The sequence below is a fragment of the Elgaria multicarinata genome, chromosome 2 (genome assembly GCF_023053635.1).
Source record: "Elgaria multicarinata webbii isolate HBS135686 ecotype San Diego chromosome 2, rElgMul1.1.pri, whole genome shotgun sequence".
Lineage (NCBI taxonomy): Eukaryota > Metazoa > Chordata > Lepidosauria > Squamata > Anguidae > Elgaria > Elgaria multicarinata.
Window position 1 is genome coordinate 66011355 of NC_086172.1, and position 23970 is coordinate 66035324.

Below are 23970 nucleotides of genomic sequence, written 5' to 3' on the forward strand. Positions count from 1 at the left end.
TTGGATAGGTTTTATTCTATTGCTCCTTTTATCATGATCTTCAATTCACTTTTATCATCCCAATTTTACAGAAAATTCCTGTTAGATCTGATATATTTTATTTATTATCTCCTTTGTCAGATCAGAATCACCAGATCACAGCAAAATTAGCTAGTTTCTGTGCAGTTACTATCGCTTTCCAGAGAAGGAGGATGAGATAATATCTTAACATTTTAAGATTTTTTATATTGGAATTTGTATCTTCTTATGATACTGTTTTGTGGTTATTTGGTCTTGATTCCTTATATGAACCACCCAGAGAGCTCTGGCTATTGGGTGGTATAGAAATGTAATAAATAAATAAATAAATTGTATTTTTAGTAGTTTATATTTTAAATGTGACTGAAATAAACAATCTGCTGTCCCATCACCAGTGTTGATGTAAATTCAACTGTCCATCTGGCTGGCATGGAATGGGGCTGGGTGCCATCTTGTCCTTCAAATCAGAAGCAAAATCCTAGGCACATTTACGCAATGGGACTTACTCTCAAATAAGCAGGCATAAGTTTGCAGCCTAAGCAGTCTACAAAACTCATCTGTTCCAGTTTAAGAGAGTTTTACAACGGGAATTTGCAACACCTCCAGAAAAAAATATTTTGCTTGCTGTCATCCACTTTTGGCGGGGTGGTGCTGGTGGTTAGCATCCATCTTGAAGAAGAGGTCTGGTGCAGTTCAACCCTTGCACGCCAATTGGTTAGTGCTAATAATGGTATTGCTATATTATCACTGTAATTATAAATCCCAACATGCTTTTGGAATGTGCAAAATGCTTTACCCTGACAATGGGAGCAATTACAGTTAGCACTGAAATAAGGGGGGCTTAGGTGGCAGGAATTTCCTGCCTTTCTCCCCCATTCTCTTAGATATTAAATATTCAGTACTAAAATATTCAGATTTTCTGGACAGTGCAAAGGACAGAACTGAACGGTTTACACAGTCCCAAAATTCTCATCATGCTATTCCAATGCTGCTTGTTAAGAAGGAAGTTTCAGTATGATGAAGTAAACTGAACTACTGGGGCATAGCATTCAAACTGGCCTGCATACAAGAGCAACCACGGCATTTCTCAAGATAAGCTCTCTCTCACAATATTAACTTGATGACAACACCTCCCCCACTTCAGCGCAGCGGAGATTCTAACTCACTGTAGTAATATCATGTTCAAAAGCGGCGGATGGTAATTTTCCCAGCATAAACACTAAAGACAGTAAATGTATTTTAGATGCACTACAGCAGCCTTCTCCAACCGTAGTGCCTTCCACTTCGGAAGTTTTGGACTATCTCCCCAAACATCGTGGTCAGTTGTCAGGAATGTTGGGAGTTGTGGTTCAAAATATCTATAGAGTACCGAAGAGTCGGAAGCGACTGAACGAATAAACAACAACCACCTGGTTGGGGAAGGCTGCACTAAATCCTCTTTTGCTTCTGCAGCAACTTTTGATGCTTAACCCAGCGAACTCAATACCCACCCATCCCCTTGGATTTATGCCCCACCCCACTGAGCGACATCCAATCATTTCCCTCAGCAGGTTGTTCCTTCTTTTCATTGGCTGGCTGAGGGACTCTGCGCGTGACGTTAGTAACCTCCTCCCCTTTGCCTTCTTTTGAGGACGAGTCGAAGCCGGCTTCGGTGAGGGGGTGCGCCCAATAGAGTGATAGTCTTGGTAGTTCTGCGCTTTCTCATTGGTTTATAGAAAACCGACGCTCCGCGACCATGGAGATGCGGCGGTAGTGAAGGAGGCTGTCAAGATGGCGGCCGTACTGAGGGGCCGGGGAATTCTCCATCCTCCCCGGCCGGTTTCTGCTTTTCCCGCTGTCTTCGCTGTGCTGCTTCTTTTAGGCTATGGCCCAGCCTCTGCCGCCGCTTCTCCTGTCTGTCAGCACCGCGTCCCCAGCGCCAGGGAGGTGAGAGTCTCGGGGAAAGAGGGAGGTGAACTGGGGGAAAGGCAAAATGATGGTACTAAAGCTTTATCAAGCCCTAAGAAGCGACGGGCTACTTAAGAATGTACTGCATCTTTCTTGTGCGTTTTTTCACTTGTTGACTTAGGTAGTCAACACTGCTAGTCCCACTGTTTGCTTGCATTGCTTTTGTTTTCATAAAGTTCCTCAGATGACTTAGTAATAGTTTTTTTTTAAGCCGTCTATTATGTTTCTTGAGCTCTGCGAGAGTCCCTTTGTAAGTGCTGCTGATGAGTGACCTAGTTTGCAGCAATAATAACCGGTTGGTGTGTTTGATGCTTCCACATATCCTGGCAACTAAGTTTTCACAAAGGACTGGAAAATTGTGACCAGTCCCTTGATAAATAGTTTCAGGGTACAATCCTATGTCTGTTTAGACAGAAAAAAAGGCCTACAAGTCTCAGTATTCCCTAGCTACCCATTCTGGCTGTGGAAAACTGAAGCTTTTTCTATCAAAACATGCATAGGATTGTGCTCTCAGTTAGTCAAGTGATATACTTCAAGAAACAAAAGCAGAGATGTAGCTGTACTCCCATTTTGTAGTGCAGATTGCCCTGTAATATGTGGTGTTTCAGTTCATTTGAACAACTTGACTTATTCTGCTGTTGGCAGGAAGGCTATGTGGCCCAATGGACAAAAAGTGGAGATTAGAACTAGGCTGGGCTGTGGATCTATTTTTGTTTCTTAGAGAAGGTATCCTCTGTGCTTCAACTCTTCATCTGTAAATGCCAGTACAAGCCCATCTCTCAAGCCCAATGTCCTCTTGTAAGAATAGGGGGAAGTGTTACATGTATAAAATACTCCACAAACCAAATAAAATGGGGAGCAGAACATCATATTCATATTGGTTTATCTAAGAGGTGCCTAGTTTGCAAAAATGTTTTATACCTTCAGTGTTTGTAGATGTAATAAAAATGAAACCTTGTCATATGCATGTTTACTCAGAAATGGATCTTACTGTGTTCAATGGGATTCCTCCCAAGTAAGTGTGCAGTCTTTGTTGCTTTAGATTGCAGCTACATTTACAATCTGAACATTGACCTGGTTCATATAATCACCATGGTTTAAATCACAGTGGCTTGTTTAAGCCAAAGGGCATGCCAGGGCACAATTTGAATAATCATCTCCTGGGCACAGCTTGTCATATTGTCTGAACCTGGGTAGCATGGCTTGTTGGGGGTTAAACAACCCTCAAATAACCATTGATTATTTGAGGGTTGTTTACCCCTTCAGCAAGCCATGCTCCCTGGGTTCAGATGACAAGACAAGCCATGCCTGGGTGGTGAATAATACACTGTAAAAATATGAGGCAGTATTTGGGAGGTTTTACAAGGAATTTGAATGTTGTAAAATAAGATATTTACAATTAGCAATAATAAGAAAAGATTAAGACATTCTAACGAGAGGATAGATAGTGCTTAAATTAGATAGATAGTATTAAAATCTGTTAGTTCTTCCAAATAAGAATGCAGTTATATAACACTTACTGAGGAGTAAACCCTGTTGAGTTCATTATGAGTTGTTATGTGTTGGATGCATGTTGTTTGGATTAGGAAGTAAATGTGTTAAATGGAAAATGTGAAATATCCACCTGTTTAAAAAAAAGTTATAAAAGCAGTTTGTCAAGTGCACTTATTCTTTACCAGGTTATCTACAAAGTTTATCTTAAGGAAAACCGTGTTATGAAGAGAAATGTTGATGAACAACTAAGAATTAAGACTGTATATGACAAAAGTGTGGAGGAGTAAGTATAATGGCAGCCTTTCAAAATATTGTGACTGGGAATTGGCTGAGAGCAGGGAAGAACTGTCTCTTCTTCTTCTCCTCCTCCTCTCCTTCTACTTTCCCCACCAGACAAGTATCCAAGGAAATGGGGAATAAGTAGGAAAGGGAACAGGAGTGATATCAGTGATGAATCTGGAGGAACTGGTTTTGTAATAGAGAAGGTATTGTTTGGAAAATAGACATGGTGACAGTACTTCATACAAACAAAATAAATCATTACCTTTTCTAATTGCTTTCACTTTCCATAGATTGCTACCTGAAAAAAAGCAACTTATAAAGGTATGTCACACTTCCTTCTTTCACTATTGTTGAATAGAGTTCTAGCTTAATTATTCCAGTCCAAGGTTCTGAATTTTTCATACTTGCAAAGGGCACTCTTGACATTGGTAACTGGCTTACTCACAACAGAAACTGCTTTGAAATGTGTCGATAAAACTTTTTGTGTTATTTTAACCATGGCTGAGAGACTGAGCAAGCTGTAGACTTGCACTCCCTGTCTCCTTCCTTCTATCCTTTCTGCTGTGAATTCTGCAGTTTTAATGATGGTTAAATATGAACATTTGAATAAATACTAAATGTGATTAACTAAGCAGAGTTCCCATCTGAACCAAGTTTTGAAGTAGGGTTAAAAATAAACATTTGGTGTTATACTCCTGGTGTGAATTTGTATCTATAGTCTGAAAATATAATAAAATCAACATCTATTTAGTAATATACTTGCATTTCCCAAAGCTGTAAAAAGAGACTTAGCAAATGTCCTGAGCCATGTGAATTCATTCTTTAAAATCTACTCAGCTTTTTTTAATATATACATGTGCTTTTCTTACTTTTCTTTACTTTTAGAATAAGCTTTTCCCACAAGCTATTTCTTATTTAGAGAAGACATTTCAAGTTCGTAAACCTAGTGGTACTGTACTATTAAACAGGTATGTTGCTTAATAATGGAAAACAAGAATCAACGAAATATTTTTAATATTGCAGGCTACATATAGACTGGTGTTCTTCTCCCACCACCCTGGCAGTGTAAGAGTAGTTTACACTACTGCTAAGTAAACCAAATTTCTTGCGTTGTAAATTTAGAGATGGGTGAGAGCTCAGTTGGGGCCCGCCCCGCGAATATTCACATCCCTCACAAGTGCAGTCCGCTCCAATGAGTCAGGCCGCACAAGCCCCTGCCGAGTGCTCAGGAGGCTCACGAGCCCCACAAGTCCTCAGCAATTGCCTCTCCTTCCCTCCCTCTGTGTTAATGGTGGCAACTGCCCACTATTAGAGTGGAAGGAGGAAAATACGTACTTTCCAGAGACTCCGGAAAGTGTGCATCTCCCCCTGTGCCAATGCGGGCCTTTAAGGTCCCCATTGGCTTGGGTGGACTGGAAAGCACACTTTTCAGAGGCTCTGGAAAGCATGCTTTCCCAAGGTGGACCCGCATGGGGTGGGGGCAGGTGCGTGCTCGCACAAGGGACACCTGGATGGATGGAGGGGGGGCTGGACTCAGGGGAGTCCGTTGGCCTCCTAGACCCAGTTGGGCACTTGCAACAACCCTAATTGTGATACCAAGCATCCTTGTTCATTATCCTACCCTGTTTTGTATTATTCTGTGTATCCATTTCCTTGGTAAATATGTAATTATGATTTACTTGAAGACAGTGTGTTACAAACCAATATTTAAGGAAGAAGGATGATCCTCACAGATACTGCCGAGGAGCCTGTTCACAATATACAAGGTGTGGCCCAGTTATAGTTCCTGAGGAACACCTGCAGGTAATTCAACCTTCTTATAGTAGGTAAACAATGTTTGCATTTGTATCTTATGAGAGTTTGTACATTGTCATGATACTATGTATCCTCAATAAGCATCCCAGAAAACCCTTACAAGTATCGAGAGTTTCTGGAGAATAAGACAGCTGAACTGATCTTAACTTGCAAGTTACGATTTGAAATTGCATTAGAGTACTGTCATAGTGAGGAAGCTTAATTTCACATGGGATCGTTCTTCTTTGGCACTTGGCCAACATAGGCCAGCCCTGCTGTGAAGCTGACCTAGTGGCAGCTGGAGAAGAGAGCATGACTTACTGTGATAGTGGAGCAGAACAGTCAGTGACATCAGGTGAGGTGGGATTAAAAAGAGTGAACAGTGATAAAAGAGAAGTAAACAGACAAGAGGACCAAGCATTAAACTGAGCAGGTGTGTGAGAGGACCAAAATAATGCTTGGGTGCGGAGAAGTTGGGGGCTTCAGTGATGCTTATAGCATGCTATATTGATGGATCTTAACTAGTTCTTACATTGTTTTTAATTTTAATGTATTGTTTTTTAAATTGTTTGATATATATTTTTCCATTTGTCTTAAGCTGCTTTGTGAGGGTTCTTCCTGAAAGGCAGGATATACATTTATTAATTAGATAAGATTTGATGTCATTTATCTGTATTATTCTTTTCAGTGGCCATGTTCAGAAGACAACTTAAACCACAGCTTTAACCACTGTAAATAAGGCTTTTTTGGTTTATTCACCATGGTTAAAGCCATGGTTTAAGGTGTCTTCTGAACACAAGCCAGTGTTTATTGCCCCAGTTGAGTTCAGGAATCATGAAACAGTTGGAAAAAACCAGACAAAAGTTTCCTTGTTACAAACTTTGAACAAAGCATGTGTGCTCAGTGTCAGTTCTTTGATACCAGATTTTCTGGATCACAGCAGTACCTTTTGAATGTAGTAGACAATGTGTTCCTACACTTCACCTATGTGCAATAGCCCTGTGATATCAGAATATAACATATCAGATCCTCTTTAGATGCTCCACATGTACATGCCAAATTTTCAAAATCTGGACTTAGAAAGATGGTATTTTCAAGGCTTTTTAAAAGATAATTTAAAATTTAGATTGGGATTTAAAGCAGTACAGGTGAAAGTTTTTCAAAAGGAAAACCGGGGGGGGGGGTATTGTGCATGCTGTGATGGTACTCCCTGTTTGATATCTCTTGTTCCTAATTCCCCAAACTGCTTTCTGAGCTTTGGGGTCTTTGAAAAATACTTTGAGGGAATATCTTATGAAAGTTCACAGAAAAATATTCAGACATTCCTTTGGTTATTGACCATGACTAGTAATATCAAGTCGGTATAAAAAAAATATTTCTTTGCCCATCTAAGACTATAAAACAAATATCTTCCTACTGTTGCTAAAATACTTCTATTTAAAACTCATTTCTCTTAAATGTAATGTCTTAGCAATGTAGGGTATGTAGTGAAAATGGATGGCTGTGTGGACCTGCTGGTAAAGCAGACCAAGAAGGGGTACGAGATGCTGACTTTGTGTTGTATGTTAGCGCACTAACCACTGAAAGGTGTGGCCAAGAAAATATTATTGCCTATGCAGCATACTGTCAACTGGAAGCAGATATGGACAGGTAATATTTTTCTCCAAATTAAATTTAATTGATAAGTTATCAGGCATAATAACCAAAAAAAGGCTTGTTTGTGACATTGGGCAGCATCGTATTTGGTATGGGAATAAGCTATCTCTAGCACAACCCTCCCAACTCTTTCTCTCACCTTAGAGTACATAAGAACCACTCACCCCAGTTACTCATTTCTCTCTCTCCCTTACGCATACACACACACACACCGGATTGCCCCAAAGGAGTTCCTATCCCCTCCCATTGCTCTCTGCAGCCCTCCCCACTCTACCCCAGCCTCCTCACTTTCTTTTCTCCCACCTCAATCCTTTCCCACTCCATTGGGCCATCCTCAGTGCAGACCCTGTCTCCCCCCTTACTCCTCCTTTTATATTCGGACTCCCCACCATTACCAAGCAGTCACACTGTGAACCATCCTTTCCTTCATTTTTTCCAGGCAGCTGGGAGCACTTCTAAGCAAAGTGCTGGCCTTCAGCCACCCACCATCTTTACTTCCTAAGAATGTCTATGGGAATAAAGATGCCCGGTAGTTAGAGGCCAGCAATTCATTTTGGACACCTCCTAGCCACCAGGAGAAAAATAAATAAATTTTAAGGTAAAGTCAAATAAGTCACAGATATCAGCAAAGCAGGCACAGTGGGAGGTATCTGAGCACAGTGATGTGTGTGGCACCACGTTGCCTACCCACAGCTTATATGCACTAGTTTTCCATCACATGTCCTCATCCCATAATACCACCTTTAACCAAGTAATTAAAGCTTCAAAATTATGTGTTAAGTTGGGATCTGGATAAAGCAATCATAAGCAAAAGGAGGGGGGGAATCAAAACTGGCTCAATCCACTTCCTGCCACTTGGATGGGGTGAATCCGCCCCTCCAAAAGCTAGATTAAAACGTGTTCCTGGCTGTTTCTTTCAGAATACTTCAGCACAGTGGGATGAAGTGGATTTAGATCTACTTTAATGACTCAGGAAAAGAGAAACAATAGTTTATTGAGTGAAAAAAATCTAGAGATGAGTTCCAGCTAAGCATGTCAACATCTCATATACTTAGTCTTTTTTTTTTTTTCGTTAGCATGACTTTAGAAATAGAGAGATAATAATTTATCTTTGTATGCTCGTAAGGTTTAATTTCTGAATGATTGAGTGTGAAAAATTACTTCAGCTGCTTTTTACTGTTCACTTATCAATATATATTATTAAGATTGTGAAATTTTAATTCTTCATAAATATTTTTCTCATTATATCCCAGACCAATTGCAGGGTATGCTAATTTGTGCCCAAATATGATTTCAACCCAAGCACAAGAGTTTGTTGGCATGCTGTCTACAGTGAAACATGAAATTATTCATGCATTGGTAAGAGCTGATGTTTGATGCATCACTTTAAATACTAGTAACATAGTCTTGGTATTGTGCTGTGCAAGAATTTTTGTGGTGTTCTTGTTTCTTTTCTTTCCCCCCCTTTTAAACTATATGTGACCTTTGTCTAAATGTATATCTTGCTTTCAGGCAGTTTTCTCAACATGTTGGTTTTCTATTGATTTCTGGGCAAAACATGCTTAAAACATGTAAATGACTTCTTGGGTTATGTTTAAGGGTTTCTCTGCTGGGCTGTTTGCATTTTATCGTGATGATGATGGAAATCCTTTGACTGCCAGATATGCAAATGGACTGCCACCATTTAATGAAAGGTATATACTGAATTTATAGAACTGTAGTGATGTGGGCATAGTTGTAAAATAATTCTTCAGTAAGCATGTAATAACTCTGTGACTCAAATAGTTTGTTTGCTTAGCTGATTTCCCCCCATGCCCCATATTCATAGAGAGCCAGCTGTCATGAACTGCAGAGCTTTTGTATTAGTAATAGTTTTCAACATTTTCCACTCAGTCATCCCAATGGTCAAACTTAGAATTGATCCTGCTCACCAGTCGTGTGAATTCAATGTGTCTTCCTTTCAGCCTTGGCGTGTATCAGTGGAGCAATAAAGTTGTACGTCATGCAGTACGGTTATGGGATGTACGGGGTAATAAGATACTGCGTCACAATATATTTCTTCTAATAACTCCAAAAGTAATGGTAAGTATTATTTTCACAATAAACAAAAATATTCCTTAGTTACATAGTTCCTAGCGACTAGCCATGCCTCCTTAAGGCGGCTTGTCTAATATTTTGAGAATTATATAGGAATAGTTCAGTCCTAAGACTTCTAGTAAAGTGCTTATTGGTGAAATAATCCAAGTAAAGTGGGAGAGTTACCTTTAGGGTTATGACCATTTCTTATAGTAAAGTGGCTAGCCCCTTGCTAACAAGCTGGGCACCAAAACATGACTACTCACAGACATGGGAGTAGGAGGGCTTCTGCATATTCCTAGTGTACAGAAAATATCAGTCCATGTTTTAAGCAAGAACTTAAAAAAAATCCAAAAACAAGACCCTTGTGTGGCATGGAATTCTGGTAGCATGAGGACAGAACACCAACAACACAAATCTTCAGTATGCTGGGTCTCTATTAGGCGGGATAGCATTCTGCCCAAATCCCTGCAGCCAAAGGCCAAATGTAGCTGCCTAGGGAAAATGTGAGAAAGTCAGCCCTTAGGCAAACAGGCTCTTAGGATTAGAAGAAAAGTGCTTCCTCTAACCTTTACATTTACCTTCCCCCCGCCAACCATTTAATCTTTAAAAAGGACTGACCCCAAAGAGGTTAGAGGGTTTCTGGAAGGGAAGGAACTAGGTTGCATGGATGCATGCCAACATGAGCCCATCTCCCAAGCCCCATGTCCTCAAACTGTGCCATGGAGTATGGGGATAATGTTAACTCCTCCCTATGCTGAATCAGAGGGTTCAGGAACAGCTGTCGCACTCCCAAGGCTGAGTGCTAGAATGGAGTGGTGGTATTTTTCTTCATTGTTTCTCTTCCCACCCCCACACCACAGCGACCTGTCACAGATATCCAAGCAAGTTGGGTAATTACCTTTTAGAGCTGTCATTTCTGCTCTGTTGCTCTGTGTGATTCAAACAGCTTGATCATTCTGCACAAATTAAATGACTGCTTAATGATTCAGAGTAGTGTTTTATTGGGGGAGAGTATGTGATATCTGTCTCGGGTAAATCAATTTCAGTTCCTGAGTGTTATGAACTTGAAATAATCTCTTGATTCCCCCCCCCCAAGTACTGCAAGATGATTTTTCATTAGACATATTTATATTTCAATGTATTTATTTATTTATTTATTACATTTTTATACCGCCCAATAGCCGAAGCTCTCTGGACGGTTCACAAAACTTGATATGTAGGATGAAGGAACTTAGCTTTAACTTTTCAAGTATGGGCTTTTGCTAATTATTTTGATAGTTGTCCTCTGTTGTATCTTTCTGAAGGAGGAGGCCAGAAAACATTTTGACTGTCCAATTTTAGAGGGAATGGAACTTGAAAATCAAGGTGGCATGGGCACAGAGCTCAATCATTGGGAGAAGCGTTTGTTGGAGGTTAGTATAGTTTTGTGGGAGTGTTTGGTGTGTTTTTGGTGAGGGTCATTATAATCTGAATTGCAGATTGTATGACTAGATGAATATAACTCCAGGATTTGGGTGAGGGGGGAGATCTCTAGCATAATTAATTGAAACAAATATATTTTCAATTAATATTGAAACTCTGTACAGCTTAAGGTGAATTCAGGTGCACACCATTAGGATCAGTTTGAACAAAGACTAAAAATATGATATATGACTGGAGAGGTTCCTCTTTCCATCCCTCCTCTCCCTGTCCCCTGGGTTCCAGAGTTCTGTTTAACATTGTTCCTCTGCACTTGTTGCTCCAATTAGATAGTACAGAACCTTATAAAAGCAATTTTAATAAGAGAAGAGTGATACTGATAACTTTGTAAGAATATCAGACTTTAGAATTTGATATTTTCTGTGTCTTGGATAGGCATTGTAATGACTACTTTGTCTTCATTTCTTTCAACCTCTCCAGTCTGCCATTGCTTACTAGAATATTTACGAGAAAATACCAGTGCTCAATTTAGGGAGATTCTCCTAGACTGCATGATTATGCCTCAGAGGTTCTTCAAACCCTGATTAGCTGACTGATTCTACAGACTGAGTGACTATTGTTATAAATAGTTAAATGGAATAATGTACGAAGTGTTGAGGCCGAAGTTGCACACTCATCCTTTTCCAAAAGAGGGCTCCTTTTCTGTTCAATCAGTTTTCTGAAGATGACAGTTGGTGCTGGATTATTTCAGAATGAAGCAATGACAGGATCGCATACACAGAACAGGGTCTTCTCCCGGATCACTTTGGCATTAATGGAAGATACAGGGTAAGAATTTATAATTAAGCTAGAGTGCATTTTCTCTAAAATATAAATTGTTTGGGGAGGAATCTTAAAAATATAGTGAAAATGACAAGGACCCTATGTTGTTTGAAATGTTTGCTGATAATAATAGTAACATATCACTAAACATCATTTTGTCTATATAGCCATACCCCCTTCTTCTTGTAAATATTTGGGTTTTGGGTTTTCTCTAAAGAATCATCTTTTCTTCCTCTGGTCACATGGTAGTTTCATATATCTGCCAGTCAGCTACACATGAAAATCCTATACCTTAATCTTCATTTCTTTCTAGATTTCACAGCAATTTCCTGTTGCAAAAAGTTAAATTGTATAGTAAACAAACAAAGTAGAGGATAATCACAATTGACACAGGTTTCCCTTCACTATTGTAAGTACATAATAGAGGATGGAAGAGACTAGCAACAGTTAGTCAGGTAGCTAATTAGGTGGCTTTAGAACTAGCTGTTTTAAGCCTTCCTCCTCCTCACCCATCAGTGACTGGGTTCAGACATCACAATAACCAATGGTGGTTTCATTGGTTATTTAACCCACCATGGGTTATTGTGTTGTGCGGAGGGTGTTTTTTTTAACCAACAGTTGGTTATTTGGCCAAAATAACCAATGAAAATAACTAAAGCTATGCGGAGATGGCTATTTGAACAACCATTGGTTATTATGTTGTGCAGAGGGCACCATTAGTTATTTCCTTGGCCACCATTGGTTATTTCATCAGCCACAGAGTTTCAGGCCAAGAGCAGTCAAAGTGGTGTCTGCTGCTCCAGTTGGCAGGATAGATTTTCAGCAGCAATGACTGATGGGATACTAGTTCAAAAGCAAGGGAAAGAAGAGCCACCAAACGGAGAAAAAATGGAGAGCGAAGCTCTGGTGCTTTGAATCTTTATTTTTGTTTTCAAATCTTCAATGTACTCACTCTACACATTTTGGACAAGTGTCCTTCGTCAGGAGCTACATATGAAATGCGTAAAACTGCCAGGTAGACACACATTGACGAAAATGAAAAGGTTCAAACAAGTACTTGTAAAACAAGTACAACTGACAATTAAATATGTGAAACATTTTAAAAAACATTGAATAGTTTAAGATTAAACAATGGACAACTCCCAGATGAAACAGTAATCATCCTGATACAAAACCTTAGCTGATATCCAACATTAGAAACAAAACATTTGCCTATTAGCCTGAAATCACAACAGTTGAACTGACCTGAAGAAGGAAATGGAGGAGAAAAACATCAAACAGCAGTGCCATGGGTCAAACAGCCCAAAAAATAATAAAAAATGATAAAACTTAATTATAAAAGAAACTCTTGGCCTGCACGTCAAGGTCAGGTGGAAGCTATTTAAATTAGTTTTCAAAAAATCAGCAGTCTTGATCATCTTGTTGGTTGATCCTGCAAACACTCAGTTATAGTCACACTTTGTCATTTTTAACGTAATCTTGCGTTATTTTCAATGTGTTCTGCCATGAGTCTTATGGATTTTTTAGAAGAATCAGCTGGTCTACTAATCCCCAGCACTGCACACTTCTTTGAAATTCTTTTATCGATTACACTGCTGTTTGTTTTTCTCCTCTATTTCCTACTTCAGGTCAGTTCAATTGTTGTGATTTCAGGCTAATAGGCAAATGTTTTGTTTCTAATGTTGGATGTCAGCTAAGGTTTTGTATCAGGAGGATTTACTATTCCATGTGGGTGTTGTCCATCATTTAATCTTAAACTATTCAATTTTTTAAAAAATGTTTCATGTATTTGTCAGTTGTACTTGTTTTATACTTTCAACTTTGAACCTTTTTATGTTTCATTTTCAAGTCAGCGTGCGTCTAACTAGCATTGAAGGGGCAGAGGGATAATCTTTGGTGAATAATTGAGGGAAGGAGAGAGTTTTGGGGACCATAATATAGATGATTGTCTATAGAAATACTTTTGCCTCTTCTTTTCATCTACCTACCTGCAACAGTATAAGAGCTTCATAATGAGGTGTTCCCTAAGAGGTTTCATTCAGGATCTTTGAAATAACTTTTTGCGGACTGTTCAGAATTGCAAGCTCCATAACAGCATTTTCATTTCAACATACCTTTGCAGCTGGTATAAAGCCAATTACAGCATGGCAGAAAAACTAGACTGGGGCCGAGGTAAAGGCTGTGACTTTGTGATGAAAAGTTGTAAATTTTGGATTGACCACAGGCGGACAAAGTAAGAATATGTTTACTTAGATATGTTCAGTCTGTCATTTAAATTGTACTAACATATTAATGCTTGTGTGATTAGTACTAATAACAAGGCAATGTTGCATATGAGACCTTAACAGTTCTGTTGCTGCTGTTTTTAACCTTGCCAAAGGAAAGAATTGGTAGCCCCATATTGTGACACTCTGCGGAGTAATCCATTGCAACTAACCTGCAGACAGGACCACAGAGCAGTAGCAGTGTGCAATTTACAGAAGTTCCCTCAACAGCTGCCTCAGGAGTATCAGGTATATTGTGTATGACATGAAACAAAATTAATTGTTTGCACCCCAATTCTATGAGTCCTATGAAGGAGAACTTCAGATCTGTTGCTTCCATTCTAGATTAACCACAGCTTGCCATGTCATCCGAATCCAAACAAACTATGGTTAATCTTAATCATGGTTAGCAGAAACAAGGTAACTTCAAATCATGGACTATAACCTCCTGGAGAGCTTCAGGTATGGGGTGGTTATATAAATGTAGTGATGATGATGATGATGATGATGATGAAGAAATTGGCTTATTTTCACTAACCATAATTAAAATTAACCACAGTTTAAGATTGAGATGACATGCTAAACTGAAGGTGATCTTAAATGAAACCCAAACCTTCCAGTCTCTTCTCAGTTGTGCTGGAGGAGCAAAGGAATGGGGGAGCCTGCAAACTATGGTTTAAAATTATGCCTTGAATGCAGACAATGTGTCAGATAGATGCATCTTACCGTAAAAAGTTGCTGTATCACAATCCCTACATGGACTAGTGCTGCTCTTTCTAGAACTTTTATCATTGTTACAAGCAGCGTAGTGCAACCTTTATTTTGCACTGTTTAGAAATTGGCAAAGAGGAGGCATAGTTTAGGCCAGCCTTCCCCAGCCTGGTGCCTTCTACACATTTTGGACTACAACTCCCAGATTCCTGACCAATGGCCATGCTGGCTGGGGCTGATGGGAGTATCTGGAAGTCACTAAGTTGGGGAAGGCTCGTGTAGGCAAATTGAAAATGGTGAGTTGTGCAACATCATAAAGATATATGATGTGGAGTTCCTCTATAGGTTTAACCCTGCACCTCTGATATTTGTTAGAGACCTTTTAAAATGGAATTGTTATTTCAAAGAGAGCTGAGTCACTTGCCAAGCACAGTACATGACATCAACAGAAGGTTGTATGTATAGACAGTGTTGGTTAAATTTTTCATATAGCACTTATCAATATTGTTGGTGCTAAAAAAAAAAAATGTTAAAATGATAATAGCAATTGCAGCCTAGTTCTCTGGTTGTCCTTAGCTCCAAGATGTTGTATATGAGAATGGGTTTCTGCGATCGGTAACTAAGTTTGCTCTTAACAACAGAAGACTGTAATGGTGATAGAACTATGCTCTTGCCTTCATAATCACCTTTGTAATGTTCTCCTTTTTTTTTGCAGTACTTTGACAGTTTGTATGGAGTACCGCAAGAGGATTTGCCTTATTATGGTGGGTCGGTTGAAATTGCTGACTACTGTCCTTTCAGTCAGGAATTTAGTTGGCACTTAAGTGGTGAATTTCAGCGCAGTTCAGATTGTAGAATACTGGAAAATCAACCAGGTCAGTTGGTTTTGTATTTGGTTTCTCCTTCAATAGTATATAGAAACTTTGGCTGGATTCAAATGTAACACAAGACCATAGTTTATTAGGCTAAATCAGGGGTTCATGTTATGTCTGAATCCAAGCCTGTCCACAATTTGGGTTTGTTTGTGGCTGACAAACTAGGATCTGAAACTACAGTTTGAAACTGGTTCGCAAACAATGGTTTGTACTAACAGTGGTTTCCCATTATATCTGGATTAAAAAATTGACAATCCACAGTCAGGGCTATTGCTCCACTTCAAGAGGTTGCTGCGCCATTGATACAGGAATAAATTTAGGAAATAATGTAGCTGAGTGCCCAAAACATAGTTTGCTTCTTTTATGTCTGGAAGTTCAAACTATGGTGGTGGTTTTTAACTATCGTTAGCATAAACCATGGTTTTGTCTAAACCACACCTGTGTGTAACCTTCATGTTATCCTTTCTTTTGTTTGAAATCCATGAGCCTTTTCTGCCTAACTTGATAAATTTTTGCACTTATTCTGTATTGAATAAATAAAGCTATGTGAGATAGGTATATGGACAAGAAATTAGTTGATGTTCTCACAGTACATATTTTTATTATGGCCATGCTTTCAGTTAGTACCAACTTTTTATAAGATACATTACAGATGGCATTTAACTGCCACAAGTTTCTTATTCTTTTAAATTTTCAGAGAAGTAGCTGCTTTAGTCTGTTGCAGCAAAAGCAACAAGGTCTTCTTGGAGAACCATAAAGACTAACAAATTTTTTTGGGAATAAGATCCACCTCATGCATCTGATGAAGTAGATAGCATCCATTGGAGCTTATGACAAAATAAATTTATTAAATTTTAAGGTGCCACAGGATATTTTGTTTTGTGTAGAAGTATTGTGGAACTGTGGAAAAATCAAATCTTTTTAGCAAGAGGCTATCGTGACAATAAAGGTGTCAACTTCCATTTCACCCATATCTGGAGATAGCAATCTACCACAGTACCTTTGACACTGTTTGTGACTTTGAGTTACTTTTTCTAGTAAATTTGGATTGCTTTGCTGTCTACATGACTATATAATTTGTAGCAGAAAACTGTACTTGTGTATTTTTTTTTAGATCCTTACAAAAACTATGCTGCAGAGAAATATGGACCAAATTCAGTTTGTCTCATTCAGAAGTCAGCTTTTGTTATGGAACAATGCAGAAAAAAGCTCAGTTACCCTGACTGGGGTAGTGGGTGTTACCAGGTAATGCAGGAGTTCTTATCTTAAATTTGCATTTTGTAAGGTTGCATTGTTTAGAAATTGCTCAGGATTGGTTATTGCTCTTGCGCTAATCATGACATGTTTTTGCATTTGTGGCCAATTATAATTGCTATCTAATAAAATGCTAGATTTTTCTCCCTATAACCTGAAGGAAAAAGCAATGTAGAACTATAAATAAAACTATTTGCAACAGAACTTGCTGCTATTCAGCTCCCCCAAAGACTTATTATAACTACATTCTCTTCTGAGTCTTCATTTTCCCATATGCAACTTAGAAGTACCATTTGCTCAGGATCACTGAACTTTACATAAAAACCTAATACGAATTTGCAGATCTTAGATAAAGGATGTACATACAGCTGTCATTGTTGCTTGGCTGCAACACTTGGAAAACAGTAGAATTAAAATATCCCAGGAGTGATTAAATGCCCTGTTGCCTATGCAAAAGTGCTTAGAATCATAGAATAGTTGAGCTAGAAGGGGTCTATAAGGCCATTGATAGATTCTCTATATTGTATTTGATATTTCCTGAAAGCGTAAGGGTAGTGCGAATGCATAACCCTTGACCCTTTGTGTTCAATATGGCTAATATCCTATGTAACACTAGTGGAAAAGTACATGAAGTGGCATTCCACTAGCAGATGCATGTTCCACTAATGAATGGGCTACCAGAACTACTAGTGCAGCACCTAGCATAAGGAAGTAATGAACTATAAAAGTGCTTGCACAAACAGAATCAAAACATTGGATTTGACACTTGCGCTGGGATGAAACTAGGATATCCCCAAGCAGTAGAAGCTTTGCATTAGTGCAAGGGTAGGGAACCTCAGGCCCAGGTTCTCCAGGTGCCCATATGCCTCCTTACCCTGGACCCATTGCCTTTCTCCCCAACCACTTATCATTGGGTGGTTTTCCTGGCTTTTGTGCAGTGTGTGTGTGTGTGTGTGTCCCCCCCAATTCTAAAAGGTTAAAATGCATCTCTAACTAAGTTACTGGCAGGAAGAGCGTTAAGCTATGATTTTCAAGTATTTTGTATATTTTATTGTTATTTTGGGCCCCACTCCTTTTGCATTTGGCCCCACTCACCACTAGAGTATGGACCCCAAGACCTTCTCCAAAATTGAATTTGGCGCTCAAGCTGAAAGAGCTTCCCCACCTGTGCATTAGTGCACAACCCCCAATGTCTCCCTTCTTCATCCAGATGATCTGTGCTACAGTGAGTACAGTCCCTTTCCTACCCTGATTGTCATCTTCCAAATCCACATGCAAACAACTGAAGTAACAGACACACAATTGTTAATCTATTCTTTTGACAACCAGATTGCACACAAAATTCAACTTACAGGCGCTAAAACAGCTCCAATAATTAGACAGACACACACACACACACACACACTTTTTGTGAAATCTACTTTGTAAGCATAACAAGTCTGACTTTATTTCAAAGGTTTCTTGTTCTCTCCATGGGCTGACTATTTGGGTCAAGGACACAGCATACCCGTGCAGTCACTCAGGTCAAATTCTAACTGTGAATATTCAGATGAATGGATGGATACATATTGGGAATCTAATTTGCCCAGCATGCTCAGATTTCTGTGATTTCTGCCCACCTGAGCAGGACCCTCCTCCAATTGCTAATCTGACAAGAGTTGCATCTATTGGTAAGTGAAACCAACATAACACTTCCAAAATCATTGTTAAATGAAATGGCAAGATCTTGGACTTGCGTTGTAGGTAGCTTGAAGTAACTGCAGTTAAGTGGATTAAATTAGATTCAGAACCTAGAAGGGATTTGTTTGGTTTTGTTCTTTCTAGCTTTTTCAAAATAGTGTTCTCAGCAACAGGAAAACTTACTTTTCTTCACTGCTGTAAAGGTTTTAGAGGAAGAGAATAGAACCTAAAAGCCAGATTGTCTACATTCACACAAACAGCCTGTCTGTGTACTGCAGACCCCAATGAATTCCCCCCTTCTAATTCGGTAAAATATTTAATGAATGTTTCTCGACATCTGAAAAAGAGCCCCTTCTTCTAGTCCTGATTAAATATTATTTTGAATATGCTCTTAAATATATCAACAGTACCTAAAGGAATGCCTAAACTATTTTGCCTGTATTAATGTGATTTTTTTTCTTCCAGATTTGTGTTCCTGTTCTCCCAGCCTCGTTGTTACTCTGTGGCTATTGATGGCAAACTTGCTTCCACTACTGGCTGGATTTCTTCTATGTGCATGGAGTTAAAACATGCTCCCATATCTCCTTTACAGTCATGTCCTATATCTAGAGTACACTATATTTGAGTACATCTCGAAGGCAGCTATCTGGAAGAACAATCACAAATCCATCTGCCTTGTGGCAAGTAGCCCAGCTGATCACATGCTGCATGGTGCTGGACAACAGCTTCTAGACTAAGAGAGGCAAAGTTTACAGTGACATCTCAATAAGTGCCAGTGTTAATTAAAAGTTTTATTTTCACATTGGTAACAAATTTTGGGGGAACAAACTTGCCAGTTGTATTATACTATCCATTGCCACTGGTCTGGAGCACTTTTGCTTTGCACAATTCTCTGAGACTGGGATATAGACAGAGATATACCTCAATTTCCTTTAGTCAAAAGCCATGAAAATTGGTTGCCATCGCTGCTAATAACTTAAGTCTGATAAGGTTATGGAGTTCAAAAAGGACTTATTCTTTCGGTACTGGTTTAGGATGCTACCAGAAGTATTCTATACCTTGTATACCCTGATGATTTGAGGCTGTTTCTTCTGTGAAATCTCTGCTGCTTAGAATATGAGGGAATGTTTGAACAGCTGCACGTCATGCACTTTTAGTATTTTTAAATAATGAAAATATTTAATTTGCCCTTTATTGTCGAAGAATACTGTTAAACTATTCTCCCATAGCTTTTAATATACTAAAACATAATCCTTTGCATGTTGACTTAGAAGCAAGTCCTATTGAATTCATTTGGGCTTACTTCCAAGTAAATAGGCATAGGATTGTAGGGTAAGACTAATTCGAAGCGTGCTTGCTACGATGTAAATCTCATTGAATTCAATTGAAATTATTTTGAGTAAACATGTTTGGGACTTGGTAATTTGAAGAAGTGGGTAGTCCCCATTCATAAAAGTTTATTTCACTGCACTGGCCTTTTATTTTTAACCCTTCAGTGCATGCCAGATATTGATCAGACTCAAGCATCCAGATGATTTTCCCACACACACTTCTAGGTGAGTAGACCAAAAGAAGAGTAAAATAAAACAAATCTCTTGCTTAGATTGGAGGGTACCTAATGTTCTGTTAGGCAAAACGTGTGTAGTGGCAGCAACTAAAATCTTACTGGCACCATGTTGACTCCTTTGGGGCTAAAATGAAAAAATTCATTACCAAGAAACCTTGTTTGGTGGTTCTTGGATGAAAGTACAGCTGACCTCAATTAACCTAGGTATATGAAGATTTAAATATACTTTTTGAAGTACGCAGGTTAGTGGCTGTGCCATCAAGAAATTGTTAGACCTATATAAACCACCAGCGACTAACTTGCAGAAGAAGAATCAATTCCCTAGAGAATGGAAAACCCTCAGGGATCATAGTTCTGATAACTTTTCTTTATTATAACTGGCACAAATTGTTTTTTGTCTTGGGATTGGAGGAGGAGTTGTACCTAATAGTTCTGATTCATTCTAAGGTGTGTTTCTTGGAGATGCTGGACTAGGAGTACTCTGTAAAACAGGAATTTTATATCTAAATCTTGTAGGACAATCTGATCTTTTAAAATTTATACTTTGGAAGAAGGCTATACAGTGGACCAGTTTGTTCAGCACAATGGGAAATTGTGGGTTGATTAATTGTGCATGAGCCACCTTCACTTTGCATAAACAACCTACGAATGCCCCATTTGTAGGTTGTTACATGATGTGCAAACCTGGACTCTCTGGGTTATTTATGGGTTTGTCAATCCAGAGTTAACCTAAACAGCTATGTGTCCCCCCAGCTAATTGTGCATTAATTAACCCAAGATTTTCCACTGTGACATGTGAACTGCATCAGTGTAGTGAGATCAGAACCTTGAGTAGAATCAGGTGAACTCTTCTGTTTATTCCAAGCACATCCCCTTCTATAATAGTGCCTGCTAGATTATTATTTTTCTTAAAATTAACTTTATTTTTAGAAATACACTACGTAGAACACTATATTACCTTCTACATTAGCCTTAAATGGGTTGGGGATTGAAGGCATAGAAATAGCAATAAAATGTTAGGATTAAGAAATGCTTTAAACTTGTACAATTTGATGAATGGAAATTAATTTTCTAGATAGATTCAGCTCAACAACTAGTATGAAACAGTTTCATAAAATCAAGGAGTAGAAACTGTCTTTTAATCTGTGCAATAATAGAACTTAAATAGCATCTTCAAAGAATGCTTTTATATACTTGAACTTTTTTTTCTTTTTGTCTTGAAGTAAAACAATTGCACTGTATCAACCTTTTGGCTAACTTTATATGTGAGCATTTATACCAATGTTAATGTATGATTTTGTTGTTGTAAAGGTAAAACCTTGTCATCCTTGACTGAGAAATGCTGAACATTAATGGGTCCAATTGAAAATTTAGTGCAATGGAGAAACGACTGAAACATTTGTAATGTATGTTAGTGATCATAGTGCACAGAATTTGAAGAGTGTTTTATCTTTGTATGTAGATGTTAATTGCTTCAGTGCATCTTGTAAAGTAAAAATGCCATTGCCCTCGTTATGTCTGAGAAGATGCTAGCGGATAATAATCCAAGCCCCAACCTAAACAACTGGAATTGACCTGTGTTTTCAGAAATCTCCCAAATTTAAATTTTAAATCACCCACTCTCCTGCATTAATAAAACAAATTCTGATAGACCAGCCAAGAACCCCTTAACGCAACATTTTACTGTTGCAGAATGATTCCATGAGGATGTTGTACAGGAGGCAAGGCCTACCAGTGTCGTTGCTATTTCAGATATCCCAGCTGGCCCTAGGCAATTTTCTGAATAACTGCCTAAATTCTAGAGTGTTGCCAACCACGGGATCATTTTGGACCTGATGATGTGCCTAAAGCATTAAATAAAATCATTGCTTATTGTTTTGTGTAAATTGAGTGTCTGTCAGTGCAGTGGAAGCTAGCTTTCCCACAGTAGAACAAACAGTTTAGTAAAACAATATGATTTCAGGTAAACTTTCTTATGGCTGTTTGAAATATCAAAATTAACAGTGACACTGAATGTTTTATGAAAAACATGTCAGGGTTGTTTTTTTTAGAGCAAAGGTACCACAGTAGAAAGCTGTAACCTATTTTCAAAATGCAGAATCTAAATATAATCCCTAACTTTAAATAGCAAAGATCAGGTAGTGGATGTAATTGATATAAACTGCATGTAGAACTGTAGTTTAAGCACAATTAAGTATAGATATTTTTAAATACAGGTCACACTGCCACTAGTTTTCTTCCTTCATACACATTAACAACAGAGATATGGGCATACAGTATTAAACCTGTACTGCTTTTTCCCTGTAACATTGCCCCTGCCCCCCTTTTTGGGGAACTCACCAGCAGACCAGTCATTTTAAACTTGGAGGAGCCTTGCATTGCCTACTCCCTGTTTTTTATGGTAGTCTCTAGAATGCGTCATATCTCATGAGGAAGGAAATGACCATTGAACATTTTCCCCCTATAAAGCTGTACACGATCTTTTTCTGGCTCAGTTCAGACAACATATTTCTCAATGGTGGCTTTAGAACTCCATGATGGCATTTTTACACCACTGTTGAGAAATGTGCAGTCTAGCAGGAAACCTCCGTGCAATGGTGGAGCTTTTTGGGAAAACACTCCACACAGAATATCCACAATGTGCAGAGAAGAGTTCCTGTACAACCATTGTATTGCGTGTTGTGGGCTCCATGGAGTTTTCTGTTGAGTTGATTTTTCCCACTTGCTACAGAGTTCCCTTGCAAGAGTGGCGAAAAGAGTGCTGCTCTAGCAGAGCAGCCAGGATTGGGTTTTTTGCAGCAATGGCTGATGGGATGTCATTGGGAAGACCAGGGGAGGAGAGAGGGCAGAGGAACTGTCAATCAAACATCACATTGACTTTTACTCAACTCCACGGTAGCTCACACGGTGGAGTTAGAACATGTTGTGTGGAAAGTACCCCCTAAAAACTGAACCGCTGAGTGGAGTTTTCACACTGTGTTGACTAAAGTGTTGTCTGAACTGAGCAAACTATTTGAAAGAGATTATTCTTGGACAGTTTCTCCAAGCCTGTGAACTACTATCTTCTAAATCTGCTTCTTTCTTAATTCCAGGGAGAACTTTGGATCAAGACTGTATTGAAAGCACTTGCGTTTTTACCTTATCCTGTATTTCATACATTTTGATATGATGTAGAATATCTTTCCGAAGAATATTGGGGGAAGCTTACTGTATTTCTGCCTCTCCTTATACAGGCCAATGCTAATTTTTGCTCTTATATATGATGAGCACCGTACCTAACATAATTGATGTTCCTATAGTTCTCTGGAGTTCCTGGGTATGTTATGCAGGTTGTAGCTGGATGGTTTATGATCTAATACCTGCTGTGGTTGTCGGTGTTTGATGGGGAAGTGTGTGAATGCACACTCCATAAGTGCATGCTCCATAGGAGCCAAGGCCTTCTTAGTGGGAGCTGATCCAAATCGTAGTCTGTATATATGTCTGTTACTCTATACTAAAAATGTCAACTTTTTAAAACGTAAATACTTTGCAGATAAACTTATTTGGGATGAGTGAATCTAGGATTTGCTGTATGCTATTGCAACAAAATGTAAATACAGAATTGTTTTCCGATTCTTTTTGTGAGTTGATCTGAAGGCTGGATTATATATGTGGTGCTTATATATGCAATTAAAATATTTTTTTAAGTATGTGGAAGAGTCTTCTAGTATAAACTGTTAGAGCATTCATGTGTCCATTAAATTAAACCTTGTTTACAAAAAGTCTTAGTCCTTTACTCAGAAAGAAAGCACACTTTCTAGATACAAAATGGACTTGCTTATGCATTGTCAAAATGTGGAAAATACAACTGCTTTAAAAATTTGAACTGTTTTGACAACATGCTGTTGTTTTATACTTATTCAGTACTTCCAAAATAACATATTGTAGGACAATATTTTAAATGACCTCATGCGTGTTTGACCTAACTAAAAATGCCCATGTCTTGTGTTCTACTTGGAATACATAGCTTGCACTTTACTCGATGGCTGTACATTTCCCCAAAAAATTGAGTAGAGGATTCGCGAAAGTGTCTCTATAAGCAATGACACATTTGTGTGGGAAACTACCA

At 38.7% G+C, this 23970-nt stretch overlaps 1 protein-coding gene across 1 annotated transcript; it reads left to right on the forward strand.

Moving 5' to 3' along the window:
- Nucleotides 1-1778: 1778 nt before the first annotated feature.
- Nucleotides 1779-23551, forward strand: LMLN (leishmanolysin like peptidase). Its single transcript, XM_063116647.1, has 17 exons — nucleotides 1779-1944; nucleotides 3645-3742; nucleotides 4032-4062; nucleotides 4627-4709; nucleotides 5427-5544; nucleotides 7007-7185; nucleotides 8445-8550; nucleotides 8791-8885; nucleotides 9156-9273; nucleotides 10575-10682; nucleotides 11441-11517; nucleotides 13634-13744; nucleotides 13892-14024; nucleotides 15202-15361; nucleotides 16476-16606; nucleotides 18072-18285; nucleotides 18761-23551. Exons 1-17 carry the CDS (start codon nucleotides 1789-1791, stop codon nucleotides 18859-18861), a joined length of 2019 nt encoding a protein of 672 aa, XP_062972717.1. The 5' UTR covers nucleotides 1779-1788; the 3' UTR covers nucleotides 18862-23551.
- Nucleotides 23552-23970: the final 419 nt, after the last annotated feature.